The sequence below is a fragment of the Rhipicephalus sanguineus genome, chromosome 8 (genome assembly GCF_013339695.2).
Source record: "Rhipicephalus sanguineus isolate Rsan-2018 chromosome 8, BIME_Rsan_1.4, whole genome shotgun sequence".
Lineage (NCBI taxonomy): Eukaryota > Metazoa > Arthropoda > Arachnida > Ixodida > Ixodidae > Rhipicephalus > Rhipicephalus sanguineus.
In genome coordinates this window covers 70,690,573-70,710,070 of record NC_051183.1, presented here as the reverse complement: position 1 = coordinate 70,710,070, position 19,498 = coordinate 70,690,573, and the positions used below count along the sequence as shown (strand labels likewise).

General features: G+C 43.8%; 1 protein-coding gene across 1 annotated transcript; it reads left to right on the top strand.

The window, feature by feature from the left end:
- The first annotated feature begins 640 nt into the window (after positions 1-640).
- On the top strand, positions 641-11,427 carry LOC119403312 (zinc metalloproteinase-disintegrin-like agkihagin). The gene is made up of 7 exons (XM_037670254.1): positions 641-670; positions 2,492-2,566; positions 2,635-2,768; positions 3,595-3,644; positions 7,253-7,361; positions 9,900-10,067; positions 11,337-11,427. The coding sequence occupies exons 1-7, from the start codon at positions 641-643 to the stop codon at positions 11,425-11,427; spliced, it is 657 nt and encodes a 218-aa protein (XP_037526182.1).
- The last annotated feature ends 8,071 nt before the right edge of the window (positions 11,428-19,498 follow it).

Here is a 19,498-nt window from a genome sequence, read left to right as displayed (position 1 = left end):
TTATGTGATCAAATAAATCTGACAGTGTGACAGGCACATCAAATGTACACTTTCCTACGTCCTTAAAAACGATTAAAATAATAACAGCACTTTTTCAGAGTTTTATATGCTGTTGCGGTATGAAGAGCCGTATGAGAAATAGCAATAAAAATGAAGTGAAGAAGCAAAAAAGAACAGACGCGCAGTTGATAAGTATTGTGGGAATAGATTTCGCGCGACGCTGTCAACGAGGGGCTGCCTATGCCGTATTTTCGGGCTTTCGCCGCATTACGATGTGGAATATTATGTATTTGTGTAAATTCTGTAACTGTGCGCTCATCGTGAGCTTACAATATACATGTAACATGATTCATGGCTGCGCTAAAAACGCGGACAACAATTGAGACGTACATACGTTGGGCGCCATTAATCAAGTTAAGAGTTTGCGCCAACTTGCCCCAGTGAAAGCGTTACAATGTACGCCACGCGGTGGCTGGCTGAGGGTTCTTGCAGCAGGTGTTTAAGCGCTTATCTGCTACAATGAAACCGCGAACTATAACGAGCGATATGTCTTTATCTTGTTTAGTCCACGCAAACTGCATTATAATATTACCCGACGTGGTATCTTAACACGCAAGGTGTAGCGCTGCAGAGCTGGAGGATGCGGCTTCGGCTGCTGGCCATGGCGGATGTATTTCTATGGGGCGAAATCGAAAGAACAGTTGTGTGCTTAAATTTCGTTGCACACTCAGCAAAGCGAGGACGCCGAAATTATTTCGGACTCCTCCACTACGGCCTGCGTCCTTATAATATCGCAGTTCTGGCACCTATTACCCCAAGAAATATTGTTATATTCTTACAATAATTAAAATGTTTATTTTTGCTGTTTTTGGACTTCACCTTCGACGCATACCAGCATGCCAAGGGCCGCGGTGGTATGCGGGCATGCGCCACACGTGACAGGAGCAGAATGTTTTATGACGTACGCGACAGACATGTTACGTTATTCATGCCGGACACTGTCAGTAATGTTCCTCATGCACTGACGTGCTTCTATGCCAGTTTGGCTGTGCACCTAGTTGAGAGCCCCCAGATATAGGCGCCTTGATAGATAGATAGATAGATAGATAGATAGATAGATAGATAGATAGATAGATAGATAGATAGATAGATAGATAGATAGATAGATAGATAGATAGATAGATAGATAGATAGAAGCGACTCCATCGCTTAAAGGAGTCGAACCAACGACCTCTCGGTCGGCGACGATGGCTGGCGGGTGTTTCGCCACTGCGCTACCGCGAAACACATAATGTAGGCTACAAGAAAGCGCCTTTCATCTTTCACGCTTTCATGTCACAATGCTCTTGGTTCGAGGGGTGGGGTCACCATGTGGACGTGGTAGAGAAAAGCAATGCGTGGCTTCCGCAATTAGCTCCGGCAACGCGCCGTTGCTACGACCAGCATGCCAAGGGCCGCGGTCGTAGCAACGATAGATAGATAGATAGATAGATAGATAGATAGATAGATAGATAGATAGATAGATAGATAGATAGATAGATAGATAGATAGATAGATAGATAGATAGTAATAGATAGATAGATAGATAGACACTATCTATTTGTCCTCATCAATCAGGGCTATACCTGCGAAACAACCAACAGACATTGTAAACGATTTCATAAATCAACCCACTATAAACAATCAACTACTTCTGTGACGACACGTTTCACTTTCGTGTTATATCGATTTCCATGACGCAGCGATCAGCTATCTTTTTTGCTACCTGCCTATTCGGCGCGTTTCCAATAGGAGCAGTGTAATTACGTCAACGCTTTAACACAGCGTGAGGTCACGGCTTTAGCCCAAGCCTCGCTCATAGCACCCACCCATATTACAAAAATAGCTCTCCGACGCTCGCCTGGCTGTCACACCTCGTTCGCCGCTTGCCCTGTGAAATTCCAGGCTAAAGGAAAGACACGACGCGCGTGGCATTTCCTTCGCGTTTCATGACGCTTTCACGGAGTGCACATCGAGTATCAGTGTTTACTATCTACTTGTTGATGCCATTTTTGCGCTGGATTCACCATATGCGGTGTCCAGGTATATGTTAAGAACTCCAGCTACCGCCAGGGTTAAATCATGATCATGGGCGTTAGTCGTCGGTATGGAGATGTGCCACTAGGCGTCAACGTGGTTGCGTCCTCATCAATCGGGGCTATATCTGCGAAACAACCAACAGACATTGTAAAAGATTTCATAAATCAACCCACTATAAACAATCAACTACTTCTGTGACGACACGTTTCACTTTCGTGTTATATCGATTTCCATGACGCAGCGATCAGCTATCTTTATTGCACCTGCCTTATCTTGGGAAAACGCTAGTCTCTTGGGAAAACGCCAGTAACAAGGTATGCCTAGAGCATAACACACAAATAGCTTGCAATCACAACGTGACATTATTAAGTACATAGGGTACATATAAACTGAACACTCGTTTGTTTTACAGATAAAGGCCATATTCATGAACCTCATTTACCCTCGTGTCAAAATAGCGCTTGTTGGAGTGGAAAAAAGCAGCAAGGCAAGCATTTTCTTTCTTCTTGAGAAATCGCAGAACAAGTGACACAAATATTGCGCCTAATTTTGCAGTCTCAGGAGGATAGCTACATTTTTGGCAATGAACAGCTAATGAATGACATGACTTCCTTAGATCTGCTTCGACAGTACGTAAGTGGAAATTTGGAACACTATGGCCATCCGGATGTAGTGCTACTGCTGACAGGGTAAGCACTGCACACTAATGAAATAATTTGTTTTCCGACATATTTATAGCATTGAAACGCCTTTGTATAATATTTCAGCAATATGCAGTGAAGGTCGCAATGTGCTTCTTTATGTAATCTCTTGAATTCGATTGAACTATTGCACAGGCAGACTTTATGGATTTTTGAAGATGCCAAATTTGAAAGCACTGTCAGAGAACTATGCATTCCTACCACAACAAAAGGGTGCAATTTAAATATTTAGGGAATAGATGAAGACAGAAAGAGGGATTATGTTGTTAAGCTTTGCACTAACTTGCCAAACATAGCGCGTGGCTATGTGTTTGATTCCGTTCACACTCGCCGGCTGACAATTGATTTGATGTTTAATTTTTCTTCCTTTGACGTAAATTTATGAGTTTTTTAGCTCATGGAAAGGTTGAATAATGAATTCTTGTAATGGTTAGAATATCATACATTTTTCACGCTTTGATGATCAAGTTAGTGAATAAGAACACTGCTGCCCGAAGAGAAACCTTTATGCTGCCCGAAGAGAAACCTGAATACCACAAGGGAAAATGATTTATTTACATTTTCTAAGTAATTTTGTTAACGAGCTGAGCGCTTGTGAAAACATTCCACGAATGTTCCATAATTATTGCGCAAATGATTGCGTTTGACCAACCCACACCACCAAGATACGAAGTTTATTTTTTGAAATGCCAATTTTACCTCTCACAAAGTGAAATCTAGTCAATTGACTATGTAATTTTTGTGCAGTGTTGTTACTCTATGAGAATTAGAAATCTGCATTAATAATAAATTTCAAACATTTATTGTTTTTCAGGCGCGACGTTTACGAGACTAAGTACGGCGGCATAAACAAAAAGATTGCGGGTGTGTACATTTTGTGTTGGTGCAAGATTTGATCGAGTTTGCAATGCGGCGAGTGATATTTCGTGCCTGCGAAAGACTATTACACTTACCAGTTTTGGCTTCTAATTCAGCCACTAATTTAGCAATATTGAGAAGCAGGTGTGCCGCTGGGCAGGTTTTCATAAGAACCAGAACTTAGAATAAAAGTAGCCAAAAGTAGCCATGCCATTAGACTTAGTGGAAAATTTGTAGCCACATATAAAAGTAGCTAAGTTGTCATTATGTTTTGAATATTGAACAATAAATAGTATCAATTTGAATTACCACAAATATGGAATAAAGAGCCCATTGTTCCCTTTTGCATGGTTATTGAACTACTGGCAAGGAGTAAATCAAGAAGTCATTACAAGTTCAGTGAGCTTGGAGGTAACCTGTAAACATGAGAAAAGTTAATGCCCCATTAGTTTTCACACATTCCAGCCATAAAGGCAGCAGGAGCATTAACGTGTAAACCATTACCACTTCAAGCTGAATATCTAACTTGATTAGACTTGCCATAAAACAAGTATCGCATGAAGTAGTGAACTCTAGCTGGAGATGAACAGTTGAGCTTCATTTTCTCACGGATTTCTGTGTTTTATAAGGTCACACAACAAAAAATAGAAAATGCTCTCATCACCTAGAAAAATGGCGCGTAGCGTCAGCAGGGTCCTAGCCACGGCATTGCTTTCATATTTTGTTTTACTTTTTAGTTGCAATCGCGCAGTGTTTTGAAACAGTTTGATGCCCACAAGCCCACTGCAAGGGAAAGAACTTGCGCGCACATAAGGCATAACGACAGAGAAACTTCACAACATTGGGTCGTCTTGACGCTAGGTTGCTATTGTATTTCCAAATACTTAAAAGCTTTCTAGTAAACGAGCCAAAATTGAAGTTCAAGGTGAAGCATTCACTGACGGTTAAGATAATGCCTAATGCGAATTCTGAGCCCAGCTTCGTGTTGGGCAACGACAACTGTGTTTGAAGTTTTGGCTTTCCGCAATCGTAGCAATGCAACATTTGTTACATATTGTCACAGAAACTGCCAGCGCTCGAGTGCTACGCCCATCACTCTGTGCATTGAAGTGAAATGTCTACAGCTCCGTTACGACAAGGGAAGCCAGCCGCAGTGCACGTGCCAGCCCGTATGCGCGTGAGCTCCGACCGTGGGACCAGCGAAAGTGACGGAGGAAGAAAGCCAGGCTAGAGGCCAGTGGCTCATGATATCGACAGACTACGCGTTCGGTCCCTTTCACCCTCGTTTGCTCTATCGGTTACGCCGACGCCAATGGTGACACCCAGGGGCGTAGCCAGGGGGGGGGGGGTTGAGGGGGGTTCAAACCCCGCCCCGAGATTTTTCAGTTTTGCTCGCGTATATATACACGCATACATACAAACGCACGCACGAACATACATAAAGTATGGTTATAGTACACATTATAGTATTGTTACGTAAAATTAGACGAGGCGTGACTATTTACAAGTATATAAAACTGAGCATCGACGACGATGAAGGACAGCACACACACCGGACAGGCCAGTCTGCTTTGTCGTCTTCTGCAGGCAGAATATGTATGTCTCTTGGAGTGTGCTACTGCGTAGCGATATTTAACCCAACAGCGCCCAGAATTCAGTATTGTTCTGAAAAAAAAACGTAATTTTTATGAGTAGAAAACTTCCTCGGACTCAAACTGAAACCGCAACTACATATTTGCATACTTTTAAATTTTGCGAAAAATGGTGTTGTTTTATTAATTTTTTCGAGTTACATGGAGCTCATAGGGTGCTGCATAAAATTAGTAGAACTTATTTGTAAACATTATCATTCATAATTACTTTTTAGGAAGACGAACTTGCAGTGACAAATGCTGAAATTTTCTTCAATAAAATACATGCGTGTTTTTGATAACGAGATCATCCCTCATTTACCTTATTTCCTTGAACCACCTTATTACGTGATGGAGGTGCAAATGAAGCAGTTGTGTTACCAAAAAAGTAATATTTGTGAAATCTTATTCACGACATATCTCCCTAGTGGCCCGCTACTCTATAACAAAAAGCACTGCTTGTAAACCTTCTCCTCATTTCTGCCTTAGATCCACCACTTGTTAGCGAAGGTTAGCGGTGAGTTTGAAAAGCTGCACTAAGCGTTGTGTGCGGCATGGATCGGAAATATGAAAGGCTAGGCAGCTGTGGTCCGTAATGTAATGTCACCATTTTGGGAGATGCATTGTTTTTGTTGTTAAGATAAAACTTTAATAAATCGGCTATTGCGAAAAAAAAAAGAAACGAGAGAAAGATGTGCTTTGCAATGGTAAAGGATTCGTCAATGACACAGAGAAAAAAAGCAAACAAAACATGCGCGCTGTTTTGGTTGTTTTTTTTTTACTTTGAGGTCAGTGTGTGCGCGCAAGAATTTTTTTCGACGCTGTCAGAAACAGCTAAAGCAGACAGGGCACACAACAGGACATGTCGTTTGCATAACAGGTCCTCGAGTCCAGTACTATGGAACGCAGCTGTGTTCTTTAGGCTCGCGTGTATTGTTACTTTTTCGTATGCTCCCTTTTTTCTATCTCCCTTCTTTCTCTCCCTTAATCCCCTTCCCCCAGCGTAGGATAGCAAACCGGACGCGCGTCTGGTTAATCGTCCTGCCTTTCCTTCCTCTTTCTCCTCCTCGTGTAGCTTTTTCTACAACCATTAAACCCAGGAAACACAATATGTAATCTGAATCTGAATCTGAAACTGAATCCTCCACTCTGCATGTCATGGTTATCGTCGATAACCGTAGTATAACTTTTCCAAATTTTGAAGGCTTTGCAATTGTAAATTTATTGAGCAACAGTGGATTGCTTTGGCTGGTGAATTTCTGACTTCGTACTACTGTTACTACTACAAAAAGGCGTTGTCAGTAGTTGGAAGCGCCACTGTTCTGGTATTTGGTAGTATCTAGCTGTTTCTTGTCTCCAATAAAGTTTATTAGTTATGAAATGGCAACTCTATCACTCTCATGTCTTGGTTAGTATGTCTTGGAGCATGAGAGATCAGCAAAAAACATAATTAGGACTCAGCCACGAACGTCCGAAAGGTTTTATTTGGAAATATCCGACATCAATCTGATGGTTTGAACGAAATGATCCAAAACAGTGTCGTTTTTTATTCAGTAATAACATTTTCCAGCCGCGACAAAAAACACGTCTGGTGGCTTATGTTGTTCATATTGGGCTTTGGCATCTAGTTCAATGGCGACAACGAATTTATTATACAATGACGGACATACAGAGAAAAGTTGTAACAATGTGTTAAATTTTGACGTTATATATGGATGAGCTAGTGTGTAAAATTAAGCTGATATGATATAAAAAAGATGGATAACGCGGAAGGTTGCATATCACATGTTTGATATCACGTCTCGGTTCTCATTTATATTTTCCGATGTTCGAACGTCCGGAAAACTTAGCACATCATTAACAAAACATAAATTAAGATGTTAGATATAACTCGGCAGTAATTGCATGAAAATTACTCATGCTTTCAAGCAACAGTTAAGAGCTGATGTGCTTTTCGATTCAGCAATATTTGTAAATCTGCAGGAATTGCGTATGAAGGTGGCGTTTGCACCGACAGGCGTGTTGCGCTAGCAGAAGACTCTCCGGGTGCGTTCAGTGGTGTCATCGAAGCAGCGCATGAACTCGGACATAGGTGAGAAACAGTTGAGATTACTTCTAAATGTTCAAAGTTACTTTTATAACAGTCGCAGTTGTCAATACTGGAGACGTTGGACGAGTAAAATAAAATAGAACGCTTTCTATTGCCATTCACAGGATATCCGTTAAACAGCAATAAACTTTACCTCTCGCTTATTTCTTTGGTACAAGGTGTTTCAAGAAATGTGTCCGATCATCATAAAAAGTAAGCGAAATGGATTATTTTCTGGCTGCTTCATAATTATTTTTTTTCTGTGGTAGGAGATATGCTAACATGGCTAGCCACATAATTTACGGCAGAAAATAAAATAAATAATTACCTTTTTATTTAGCGGAGGCCGGAGGTCGGGCCAAATGGGAAAGTTACTGTCCTTCCTGCGAAGAGGCCATTGCGGCTTCTTGATATTAAAGATCGGTCTCTGCTAATTTTTTGGAGCAAAGAATTTCAACCAAATTACAGGCGAAACGGGAACGGAAGCTCCGATGAAATGAACTACACTCGGATACAGCTCAAGAAAAAAGCGGCTTTTCGCCGACAAAGACCCCTCTCCAGCCAATGGTGTCACGGTCTCTTTGTGACGGTGCTTTGTGAAGCCTCTCGTGAGCGCAACGCGAAGGCGGTCTGCCGCGGGGTCATGATGACACAGAGATTGCATTGGCTGGAAGGCAGTGCTCTGACGGCGAAAAGCCGCTTTTTTCTTGAGTTGTATGCGAATATAGCGGACGACCAAAATGACGTCACTGTTCCCGACCATGATTGCAACGGTGTTAGTTCTGCGTTTGTTAAGGTATATGCGCCATAGGTGCTCTATCAAAGTATCAAGATTCTATACACATCTACACTGACGGATCTGTGCTGCCGAACAGCTTAACCGGAGCAGTCGTGATACCAAGGTTGGTTACGACAATTAAATTCAAGACGTCTCACACAACAACATCGGCGGCAGCAGAACTGGCAGCCTTTTAAAAAGCTTTACAATTCGTTAATGACCAAGCGATGGACAAGTGGACTATTTTCTGTGACTCGAAGGCGGCACTGTAGTCTCTACTGTCAGCTTTACGCCGCAGGCCGCACGAACAGCTGGTACTAGAGACAGCAGAGGTTATCCACTACCTAACTGAGAATGAACATCAAATCACTTCTCAGTGGTTACCCAGTCACTGCGGAATCATCGGCAATGAACGGGCCGATCAAGCTGCCCGCTCAGCCCACGCAGAAGACCATGAACTACTCCTACCGCTTTCTAGGACCGACGCTGCACGGAAGCTCCGTTTGCATGCTCGCCAACGCACCACGTCACAATGGAATGAGCCACACTTCAAACATGATCGACTGCACTCATTTGACCCTACCTTAAGTCTTCAAGTCCCATCAAGGCTTCGCCGAGCAGACGCGACCCTGTTGTGTTGGCTGTGGTTGGGCGTTGCGTTTACCAACGCCTATGCTTTCCGCATTGGGATGGCCGATACCACAGCCTGTGACCACTCTCGAAACACTTTTTTCAATCTCCCCCATCCCTTCCCACTGTGCAGGGTAGCATACCGGTTATGCCAAACTGGTTAACATCCCTGACTTTCCTCTCTCCCGTTTTTCTTCCTTCCTTCAGAAACAACTGGACAAATTTATTGCGACTGCCCCCTAAACAGTGCACAGCGACTATCTCTTTGCAACGCGCTGAACAAGTTAGATGATCGACCTTTGTCGGAGGAAAGAATTCTACGCCATCGACAATACGCAACGTCGCAGAAGAAGGCCATGCAAGCGCTACTGTGCTTCTTGCGATCGACCGGCCTTTTTGAGCGATTGTAACCAGAACGCCGTCCCTGTGTGTGTTCTTTTTTATCTTTTGTGTGCATATGCGTTTTTTTTCACCTCTTCTTTCCCCCCCTTCTCTCTCTCTCTCTAGACCCCCTTTCTTGCCCTTACTTTCCCACCCCAGTGCTGGGTAGCAAACCAGATGCTAATATCTGGTTAGCCTCCCGGCATTCTTTTGTTCATCTCTCTCTCTCTACGCAGCCCGGACAAATACAAAGCGAAGTCGATCGATGATTGTACGACGACGCTCGCTCATTCTGGATGTCTTGGAAGAATATGACAGTTGTGCTCTTTCGAGTTTCGGTTTCGGTTTCGCCGGCGGAAGTGCTCAGATTCCAGTATTCGCTAACGATTGCCAGCGCCTGCTTTTGCGAAATCTGAAAGCAACAACAAACTTGTTAGCAGGAAGGGCTGCAATTTTCCCATTTGACAAGACTGCCTATGTCCGCTATTTAAAATGGTATTTAATGCAATTTCTTTAATTCGTATCGTAATTCATCCTGCTACTCATCTTAATGTGCCTGCCACCACAGACAAAATAAATATGAAGGCAACGTGAAAATATCGAATTTTCTTATTTTTAGGATTTTCGGACAGAGTTCTTGAAAAACCTTGTATACCACTTTAAAACATGGGGCAATTATTCAATGAGAAGACTGATTTCATAAACATTGCAAATATTAGGCTTCGAATGGCATTTTCTATTTCTTTCACTAGCCTGGGAGCTTCGCACGACGGAACGAAACCAAACAAACATATAAAAGGTCACCCTGGTTCGCTGGATTGTTCGCCTTCAAGCGGTCGCTTAATGACATACATCGATGGTGGATACCTTCGATATAAATTCTCCGAGTGCAATGAAAAGGAAATTCGTCACGTGCTTCGGTAAGTTACAAAATTTAATATGCTCATACAGTCGCACTCAGCATTTCTCATTTGACGGCTGTAAGCAGGACAAAATATAGGCGGAGTTAAGTTAGTCTATTTTGTTGCTTTGAACATAGCGTAGTAATGCTGCATGGAATTACTAAAGTTATCTCATCTAAGCAATGTAAGCCAGAAGCGAGTTTTCTCCTACCATGGCCGCTACATAAACAAAAAAAGGTACGGCTAGCTGCGTGGCACCGTTATGGTGTCTGAAGCCTAGTTCTCCGCGAGTTCGCTTTGGCGCCACTGCTCCGTGACAGCCTATGATGAAGAAGCGTATCCACAGCTGCGTCAGCACTAGCGACACTGACTCAAATAAGGCCGTAATTGATGCGTTTTCTGGTTCCAAATTGCAGGTGGAATATAAAGTGATCATTAGAAGCGCCAACTACGCCACATATGTGAACAGGTTGCCTCAAGTCTGCCAATCTTTTGTAGAGTGGGCCATAGTACTCTCCGTGGCGATTGACCGCGTGACCATATCGCGTCATGCGCGAGCGGGCAACGCCCTTCTATCGAAAGGCACTGTCTGAAACATACTATCACTATGTCTATTTACTTCATGGGAACACACGCGTCTGCTAATGGAAAACTACAGGAAAGACGACTTGTATCTAGTTTCCGAAGTAATGCAACAATTCATCCGAATTCGAGAGAACTCCTGATTATTGGGAATTGTCGTCTGTTGATTAACGTTTCACTTATAAATGAAGCAGCGAGTGACGCAGGCACGTATGCGAGGGGGATATCCGAAGGTCCCTGCCATCGTTTCGCTCGAAATTTTACTTTTCCTCTCCACTCTCATCCCGGTGTTCCTTATGGGCATGTTTCTCCTAACAGCTTCACTCGTCCACACGCTTGGCGTGAAAATCACCTTGCTAGCCCCCAGTTCATAATTTCGCAGCACTGGCACACTTTGGTAGTGTTTTTCCATAAACATGTGCATTTTTTATGTCTAAACATGCACGTTTATTTTCGATATGAGCATTTACGTTTTTTGTTTATGTTTTACATAAAGGTAAACGGTTTTTTTACATTGCATGTGTGCATCAAAGTTCGTTTGCCATGTGTATCATTCAGAAGTTTCTTTACGCCAATAAGACCATAATACTGGGTCTTAAAAGCGCCCCTCTAATATGTTCTTTGTGAATGAGCTACGTGCGCATTGGCATGGTATTGTTAGTACAGCTTAAATAACATATTTTAATGTGTCTTTCTGTGTGACAGGGCCATTGCACCACAAGAAGCCAGCATTCGTGTCAGGGATTTCATCATATTGGAATACTTTGCTCGCACATTTACTGCTTCAGCCATTTGACTGATTTGGGTTCTACTTTGGGTGTACACAAAACACGGCAAAAAAGCCTGCTTTGCACAGTTCTGAAATGCGTTGCAAGCGGCACATATCTCTAACTGATAACTTGTTATTTAACCACGCAATATAATTTCCAGTGATCGTTTTGCACGTATACTAATGTGCACATGCCCGCGTTTCCATTGAATCTATCGCATTTCTGTATCTCAATCCCCAAATGAGTCGCTATTACGTCTACGTTCAAGTATTTCAAATTATCAATTAACACAGAAATAACAACGCTCTCTACTGTCGTGTCACAGAGTTCGCGGAGAGCAGTGCTGGGAAATCAAGGCTACCAAATCATATGCCATTGAAAAGGTTTTTCCAGGTGATTTACTGAAAGCGACCGAATACTGCAAGAGGATTTACAAAAACAACAAGGTCTACAGTTCATACGTAAGATTGTATTTATCTGTAACCTTATTTTTGTCGTTACAGTGCAGAGTAACTATCTAAACCAGCAGTTCCTAGTCTGACTTCCTAGTCAACCAAGAGAAATTTTCTATTAAAGACACCTGCAATTACACCACTGGTCCACCAAAATATTACTCAAGCATATTTTATATACACTTTAAAATCCATCTTTTATCTCAAATCTAAAATTCTCAAATCTAACGAAGAAGTTTTCATTGCCCGCTTAACACCTGTTAGGTGCTTTGTAGTCATCAACCCGAACTAACCAACTAACTTGGCCGCTAAAGCCGATTTAAAGACGTTCTTTTTTCTTTTTTTGAGAAAGTTGAGTAAAAAAATCGGCAGTTGCCTGCTAATTTTGACAGACATGGGCTTTTTCTTAGAGTGTGCGCTCTAACGCTATCGCATTAAAGCATCGAGACGGTGTAGTCATGACCTTAGCGTTATTTTGACGAGGCTAGGGACTCGGCACTCGGTAGCATTCGTATATATGCTGGATTGTGCTAATGGCGGCAGTGGTTGCTTTCGTTCTTTCGTGGTTCATGTGACAGATAGCAGTGATCGCCTCCTCGTATTTTTATCGCTCGGCCTGCTCGCGCTATCACTGCATTCGTTCTCCGCATCTTTGCATGTCGGCAGCAGGTCATAGCTTCACGTGACCGTCTACCTGGCCTACATCACCCGGACATGGAGCCTTTCAAGGAGGGCCGCCCTCACTGACGTTCTACACACGCATCCGTGGGGCAACTACAAATGCGATGCAGCGATGGCTTTTCGGTGTCGCTACATCATTAGATTTGGAAGGACCTAAAAATTCCTTCCTCAGTTCTACAAACCTCCCGATTGATGGAAATCATTCGAGCGCGGTCATCAGCTCGTTAAATCGAGTTTAAACTGCACTACAAGTAAAGCACCTTTTTAACGAACAAAGACCCAATTTTTATGATACAATAATACCCATTGCCTTACGAGAGCAAACGAAAATGTGCCCACGGAAGCCATAAATCTATTTCAGCACCAACCTGCCTTGGTGAAACCCTCCCTGGGAAATACTAGAAGACAAAACAGGAAGAAAAGGAAGAACCCGTTTGGTTGTACGTAGCCGTATGAAGCTAACAGACAATAAACCGAAGAAAAACAGAGGGGATGCTATTTGTAGATTTCAAAGGAATCCCAGTTGCACCAAACAAAATTTTGCCGCCATTGACGATCATGCCCACAACGTTGTCGCTGCGATTTTATCTTTACCTCAAAATGACTAAACTTCGGTCTAAAAGGAAACCCTCGTAAAAACAGTATCTAGCAATATCTTGCCTCTTTTGGGATGTCTGCAGTGATTCATACATATATTTTGCCTACGACTGCAATATTCAGACATGGGATCGCAACCACAATTTTTGCAAGGAAACTTTTTTGATGAGCGCATAAGACAGAACGAAAATTCTCCGCAAGTCAGATAGCCAGAATGCCGACAGGTCTTTTGAACAAAAATATTTTTAAGAATACATTGACCACAAATAGAGAGTGACCACGTCATTATGGGTAACGACGCTTCTGTGCCTCATACCAGAAAGGACGGAGTGACGCTTTCAAAATACATATGTATACAACAAATATACGCAGCTGTGGCAGGACGACCATTCCTTTATTAGGGGGCGAGTTTAGAACATGTGGATTTGCGTTTAGCCGTCAACATGGCCTATTAGAAGCTAACTGGGCAAATTCGCAGGCTAGTGTCTTTGAACGCTGCAGCAATCGCAGCTCAGAGGCATACGCTTTCTAGTTTCTTCGCTGTAAAAGCCGTTACAAGAAGCACGTGTCTCACATTACGATGGATGATACGCTGAGGAACGTTTAGAGATAACTTTGCTTTGATGTAAGAAATCCGCTAGATCCCGCACACCGTGGTGAACGATGGTAAGCGATGCAGTCCGCTAGGAACTGGCTGTGCCTCATTGTTTGCATTTAATCGAAGCGTTATGAGGTATAACGACGTCACTAAGTAAATTCACTATAATTGTGTGCCCGACTTTGGCTTACCAGACACGTCAACAACAGTGTGACCATTGAATGCTTGTTCAATGTCTGATGTGAAGTCGGCTCTCGCGTTTTAGCGGAAACGTCGGTTACAACAAAAACAGATGAACGCTCCTGCGCACTGAGGTGCCTATCATACGCAGCGTTAGATGGTGCATTCATACGGGGTTGAGTAAAGCAGCATTATCAGCGCAGTCTCATAGTGGCACAAACCTATTCTTTATTACATCGCTATAACAGCGGATACTCAACACTACACAAGTGTAGCTAGCATTATGCTGCAGAAGCCAACGTTAGGCAGGACTACTGGTCAATTAGCTGACGTTATCCAGTGCTAGGCATCAGTTATACAATACTAATCAACATGTCATGAAATGTAAGCTAACGTTAGCTCACATTTCGAAAATGCAACGTACGTTGCCATTTCAACACCTTTCCCACATCTCATTTATAGGTGATATCTGAAGGGGACCGGTGCCAGGATTCAAACAAGATCTCTATATAATGCTTTAGGCCAGTCACGTCTGTCATAAACATACCTATTCAGAACATAAAAAAGTATGGGACGAAGAGGCTCATGTGCAGGCCTGGCCGCTAACTAGAGAGGTCCGCGGGCCGCGTGTTTGAGACCCCTGATATATGCTCTTTCAGCGAGGTGAGTTTCTCAGCAGTCCCTCAGCGAGCAGACCGAAAACATCTATCGGCGCGCTATACAACAAAGCGCCTCTGACCTGCACAAAATTTTCAAACGGTCCGCCGTAGTCGCTTACTCATACCTGAAGGCTTTATTTCATCATACCGAAATATATGCCTCAACCCGATCCTCGCGTATTACCCGCACATGCGCACCGTTAGTCAATACAAGCACAGAAGAAACAATTCGCACCATGAAATCAAGTAAGCACTGTGATCGCTCTCATAGCGCTTGACAAACACCTGGCAACAGCAATGAGCTGCTAGGTTGGCGTTGTACCACTAGGCGTCCTACCCAAACTGTACTTTGTCGCTCTAAAGCTATAAGGAGTATATCAGACACCTCAATCTGCCTGCCACATGCGGTGGATTCCTTCTCACAACGAATCAGTTTAACAGAAAAGCTCTATAGGCTTTTCGTTGCGCCGGGTACTCCGAACAGATATCAATCATCATCGTGAATCGGCACGCGCTTTCTTCGACCTCTTGTTCCCCTGCATTCTCTTCATCTTCTGCTTCGCTTCCAGAAAATGTGCACCGATTTGTCCGGCGTAGGATGCAATAACTCTGATGGGCGCGAGAGCCAGTAAAGAGAGAGAGAGAAAGAGAGAGAAAGAAAAAGGAAAACGAAATAGAGAGAAAGAAAGATAGAGACATTATTGACTAAAAAAATAAGAACCTTGGCAAGGCGGAATTCGGGCCCGCGTACCCGTGATCCAAAGCCTAGCGTCGTAACCACTGGGTTATTCAGGCACTCTAGCAGAGCATGGTGGCTGGGAAAGGCAAGTGAGCGTCAGAAAGAGAGCTGTGAGTGTGAGAAATAGGGGAATGATGAGGCGAGAGAGTAAAGAATAGCATAGAAAGAAAAAAGAAAGAGATAGGGAGAATAAAAAAATGACAGAAATAAATAGAGAGAAGGAGAGAGAAAGCAAGGAAATCGTGAGAAAAAAAGTTAGAAACAGCGAGGAAGAGAAAGAAATTGTTAACGATAGATAGTAATAAACAGAAACAAGAAAGACAATAGAAAGAACAGAGAAAAAGAACAGGAGGGGATAAAGGAAAGCATAGCATAGAAAGGAAGAGAGAAATTGAGTGAAAGGAAGGGCACTGAAACAGAAAAGAAAAACAAAAAGACAGGAGGAAAGAAAGGCGAAAATAAAGAGAAATAAGGCAGCCCCCCCAGCTCCGCCCTTTCTTCAAGCTTAGCTACACTAGTGCAGAGCTGCCTTAAAACAATCAGTAGCTTAACCATCCAAAGCATAGCCATGTATAGAAAGTGGGCAGGAGAGGGAGGTGAGGCTGACGAGAAGCGATGAGAGGGTGAGGAGGAGAGTGATGAGAAGAAGGGAGGGGGAGGGAGTATGCTGTCATCGTAGGCTGCCATATTATGTCGCTGCTTGGCGCCAGACAGCAAAGCCATGTATAGCATAGCCATGCTGTACATGGCTATGCTATACATGTATAGCATAGCATGTATAGCATAGCAAGAGGTAGGGATAGGAAAGTGAGGATGTGGAGGAGTGATGTTAGGGTGAGGTGTGCGGACAGAAGGAAGGGAGAGGGTAAAGCATAGCATAGCCATGTATGGCGTCACGCAGGCCAAAGAATGTATAGCATAGCCATGCATAGCAATGCGGTGGAAAAGGGAAGAGAGGGTGAGGCGGAGGGAAAGGAGGAGGCGAGAGGGTAGTGAATCGGCTTTGAAGGAAAGGATAATTACTGCTCCACACTTCCAACAGCTTTCACGTTGAGCGCAACTGCATACATTTTTTTTTCGAGCTGACATCTATTGAACCTATAAAAGACATGTTAGTACTGGATGCCGCATGCCATGCACAAGCATGTCGCTTAGCACATCATAAGAGAGGTCAATAGATGCCCTTCAAATCCGTACAAGAACGCCCTTATCTGTACAGCATTTTCGCACCTGGCAGACTCAAACTTTGGGGTAGTGACGATCGTGTGCGTACATTATGTGCTTCTGCGGAGTGATAAATGCTTCGTTAGGAGCTTTAAAAGCTTGTGTTGGCATTTAACGTGCACTCAAGTTAACTCCTGAGCTGCTAAACTTGAGCAACTGAAAGATTCGTGTTTTGCGAAATTAGGTGATCGTGCCGTGGCCATTTCTATGTTACAGGAATATCGCCTTAAAAGCAGCTGCAAGGTTAAGTGCTGCGCTCAGCTACAAAGTGGGAAGAACGCCTGCGGTCTGCACCCAATGCTTGATCATATGATGTGTGGTTACAGAAAAGTAAGATATATCTGTTATACATCTTAAACTTTCCGGTGTTTAAATGATGGTAGCAAAAGTTCAGGCTTCACGTTCATCTTAAATGTACGCGTACTTCGCGAGAATCCTTGCTAGCATTCTCTTCATATCTATGATTGTTAGATTAACATAGTTTTTTCATGTGTTCACTACTATTCAGGCATGAACTCATGCACAGCGTTCATACCATGCAGTGTAAGCTGTAATAAAGTGGTCAAAATATGCAAACAAGGACGAAAACAATCCGGCAGAACACACACAAATACGTGCTCATGGGGCTCGCGCACGCATTGTAGAGCGTGCCTGGCGAACGCAGTCAAACGGCAAATGCATACCTAAATCTTGAGATCAGCAAATAACTTGCTTTTTCGGCCTTTATGCTAAGCAGTGGCGCGAAAGGAGGGCACATGGTAGGCCCAAACATGAAGATTCGAGGCCGTATATTGCACAGCACCATATTACACTTCCGACAAATGCTGAAAATTATACTCTCTTGTAATGGAGACGCGCGAAAAAACTGACAATTCAGCTGCTATGGCGAAGCAATGAATGCAGTAGCAACAAAGTGGAGTGTTATACGAAGTAAGGCTAGCAGCTAACTTCATTGGAATCCGATCAGGTGTACTCTACAATACACTGGCGTAAGGGAATACGGCCGCTCCAGCGATAAAAGCGTTTTCCGTGCTGTATATCATTTCAACGCGAAGTATGCGGTGAGAGCACAGCCCCAACAAAAAAAAATTACACCATCTTCAGCTAAACGGGGTTATGAGGCGATGCGAAGCCGGAGCACTTCCACGATCGAGTTCCGTTGGCGTTCGTTGCGCATGCTACCGACCTCGGCCAGATTGTTATCGAACCAAAGTCGGTCGCACACGTTGCAGCTGTGCCCGAAGCTCCGGTCGAGGAATTTGCGCTGGAACCGGGCGTCGGCACCTTCGAAGCCCGGGCGTTGAAGTTGTCTAGCGAGGCGTTCTGCACGGGCGTTGGACTCGCGTCGTCTGTCCGCAGCCGACGCGTTGGCTCGACGCGGACGCTTGGCTTCGACATCGGCTTTCCGTACAGCGGGGTTTGCTTGCCGACGCTGCCGTTGCGTTTCGGCATGTTGAGCCCGCGTTTCATCCGTAGCAGTTTCCCGCAGACGTTGCCGTTTGCACTGCGCTTCCCTGTCCCATAGCTCGAGGTCCGCTTGCCGACGTTTACGTTGCACTTCGGCGCGTCGAGCGTTCCGCTGCTTTATCCGCGGCTCCGCGATCTCGGCACGCATTGAGTGGAGAAGGGGAATGAAGAGGAGGTGTGTGGAGAGGGTTTGCGCATGCGCAGTAAGGGTGGTAACGCCGCACACCACCACCAGATTGAACTCCGCCATAGGCTGGTTCGCATCTAAAATATATCTGCTGATATCTGTCGAGATAGCGCGCCTGATCGTGCCCGTTTGACCGAAGTCCGCTGTTTCTACCCAAGCGACGCACGCTCGTCACCCCCCCGCCCGGTTGCATGCCTTCGCTCACTTTCACTTGCCCATAAAGCATAGGACACGTCAGGCGACGTTATCGATTTAGACTTCATACGGAACATGACGCCAAAAGGCAAAAATCCGCCTCAAGTGTCCATGTAATTGCTATCGCAAAAAAATTATGGCAGCTTTGCGCTAGTGGTGCCAAGCCTGAACGAAGAGCGGAACTGGGCGTCCTTTCTTGTGTCTCTTCATTGTTCTCTTTCTTTCTTCTTCTCTTTCTTTTTCTCCCATTAATGCGTCTCTATTTTTCTATCTGTTTCTTTCTATTTCCTACTATCTCTATGTATTTGTTTCTCTTTCTCGGTCTTTCTATCTTTTGTTCTCTGTCTTGCCTTTCGTTCTTTCTCTCTATTTGTCGCTTCTTCTTTCTTTCTGTCTCTTTCTCTCTGCCTCTGTGTTTCTTTCTCCCTCTTTCACTGTTTCTATTCTTGTCATGCTCTTTGTTTTCCTCTTTTCTTGCCTGTTTCTCGCTACCTCTTTCTCTCTCTATGTCTTTCTCTGTCTATCTTTTGTGTCTTTATTCCCTTTTTTTCTCTCTTTTTTGTTTCTTTCTATCGCTTCCTTTCTCTTTGTCTCGCTGTTTCTCTCTCTCTCTCTCTTTATTTCCTCCTGTTTATTTCGTTCTATCTCTTTTACGTGTTCATTTTTGTTTAACCCTTGCACCAGCTGTTGTCGGCAGTGGGCCTTCCCAATTCCTGTGGCACATATCGGCCCGTGGTTCTTCTTCGCCTTGCACAGATTACGGCTGGCTCCGCTGTTAATAAAACTGTGGATTTCACTTTCGCATACCGGCGATATTGTGCGCCTAGTAAATACAGTTACCTGGCCTGCCGAGTGCGTCAGTTTGATTACAAATGAGGTTAATATTATTTTTTCTGATTATCTTATGGCGCTGACACGACCACTTCACGGAACTTTGTTTTCTGAACACTGTCGGATACTAAGCTAGCAGACGGAGGAAAGACGACAGCAACCACTAGGATGTAGCCGAAGAGTGCCATTACACTAAATAACCTCTTAGTGTTTGCTTCGTATGTTTCTTCAATGGCTGTGATAATTCTTCAGTGCCACTGCCGTATGTCAGAATCCATATCGTGGAA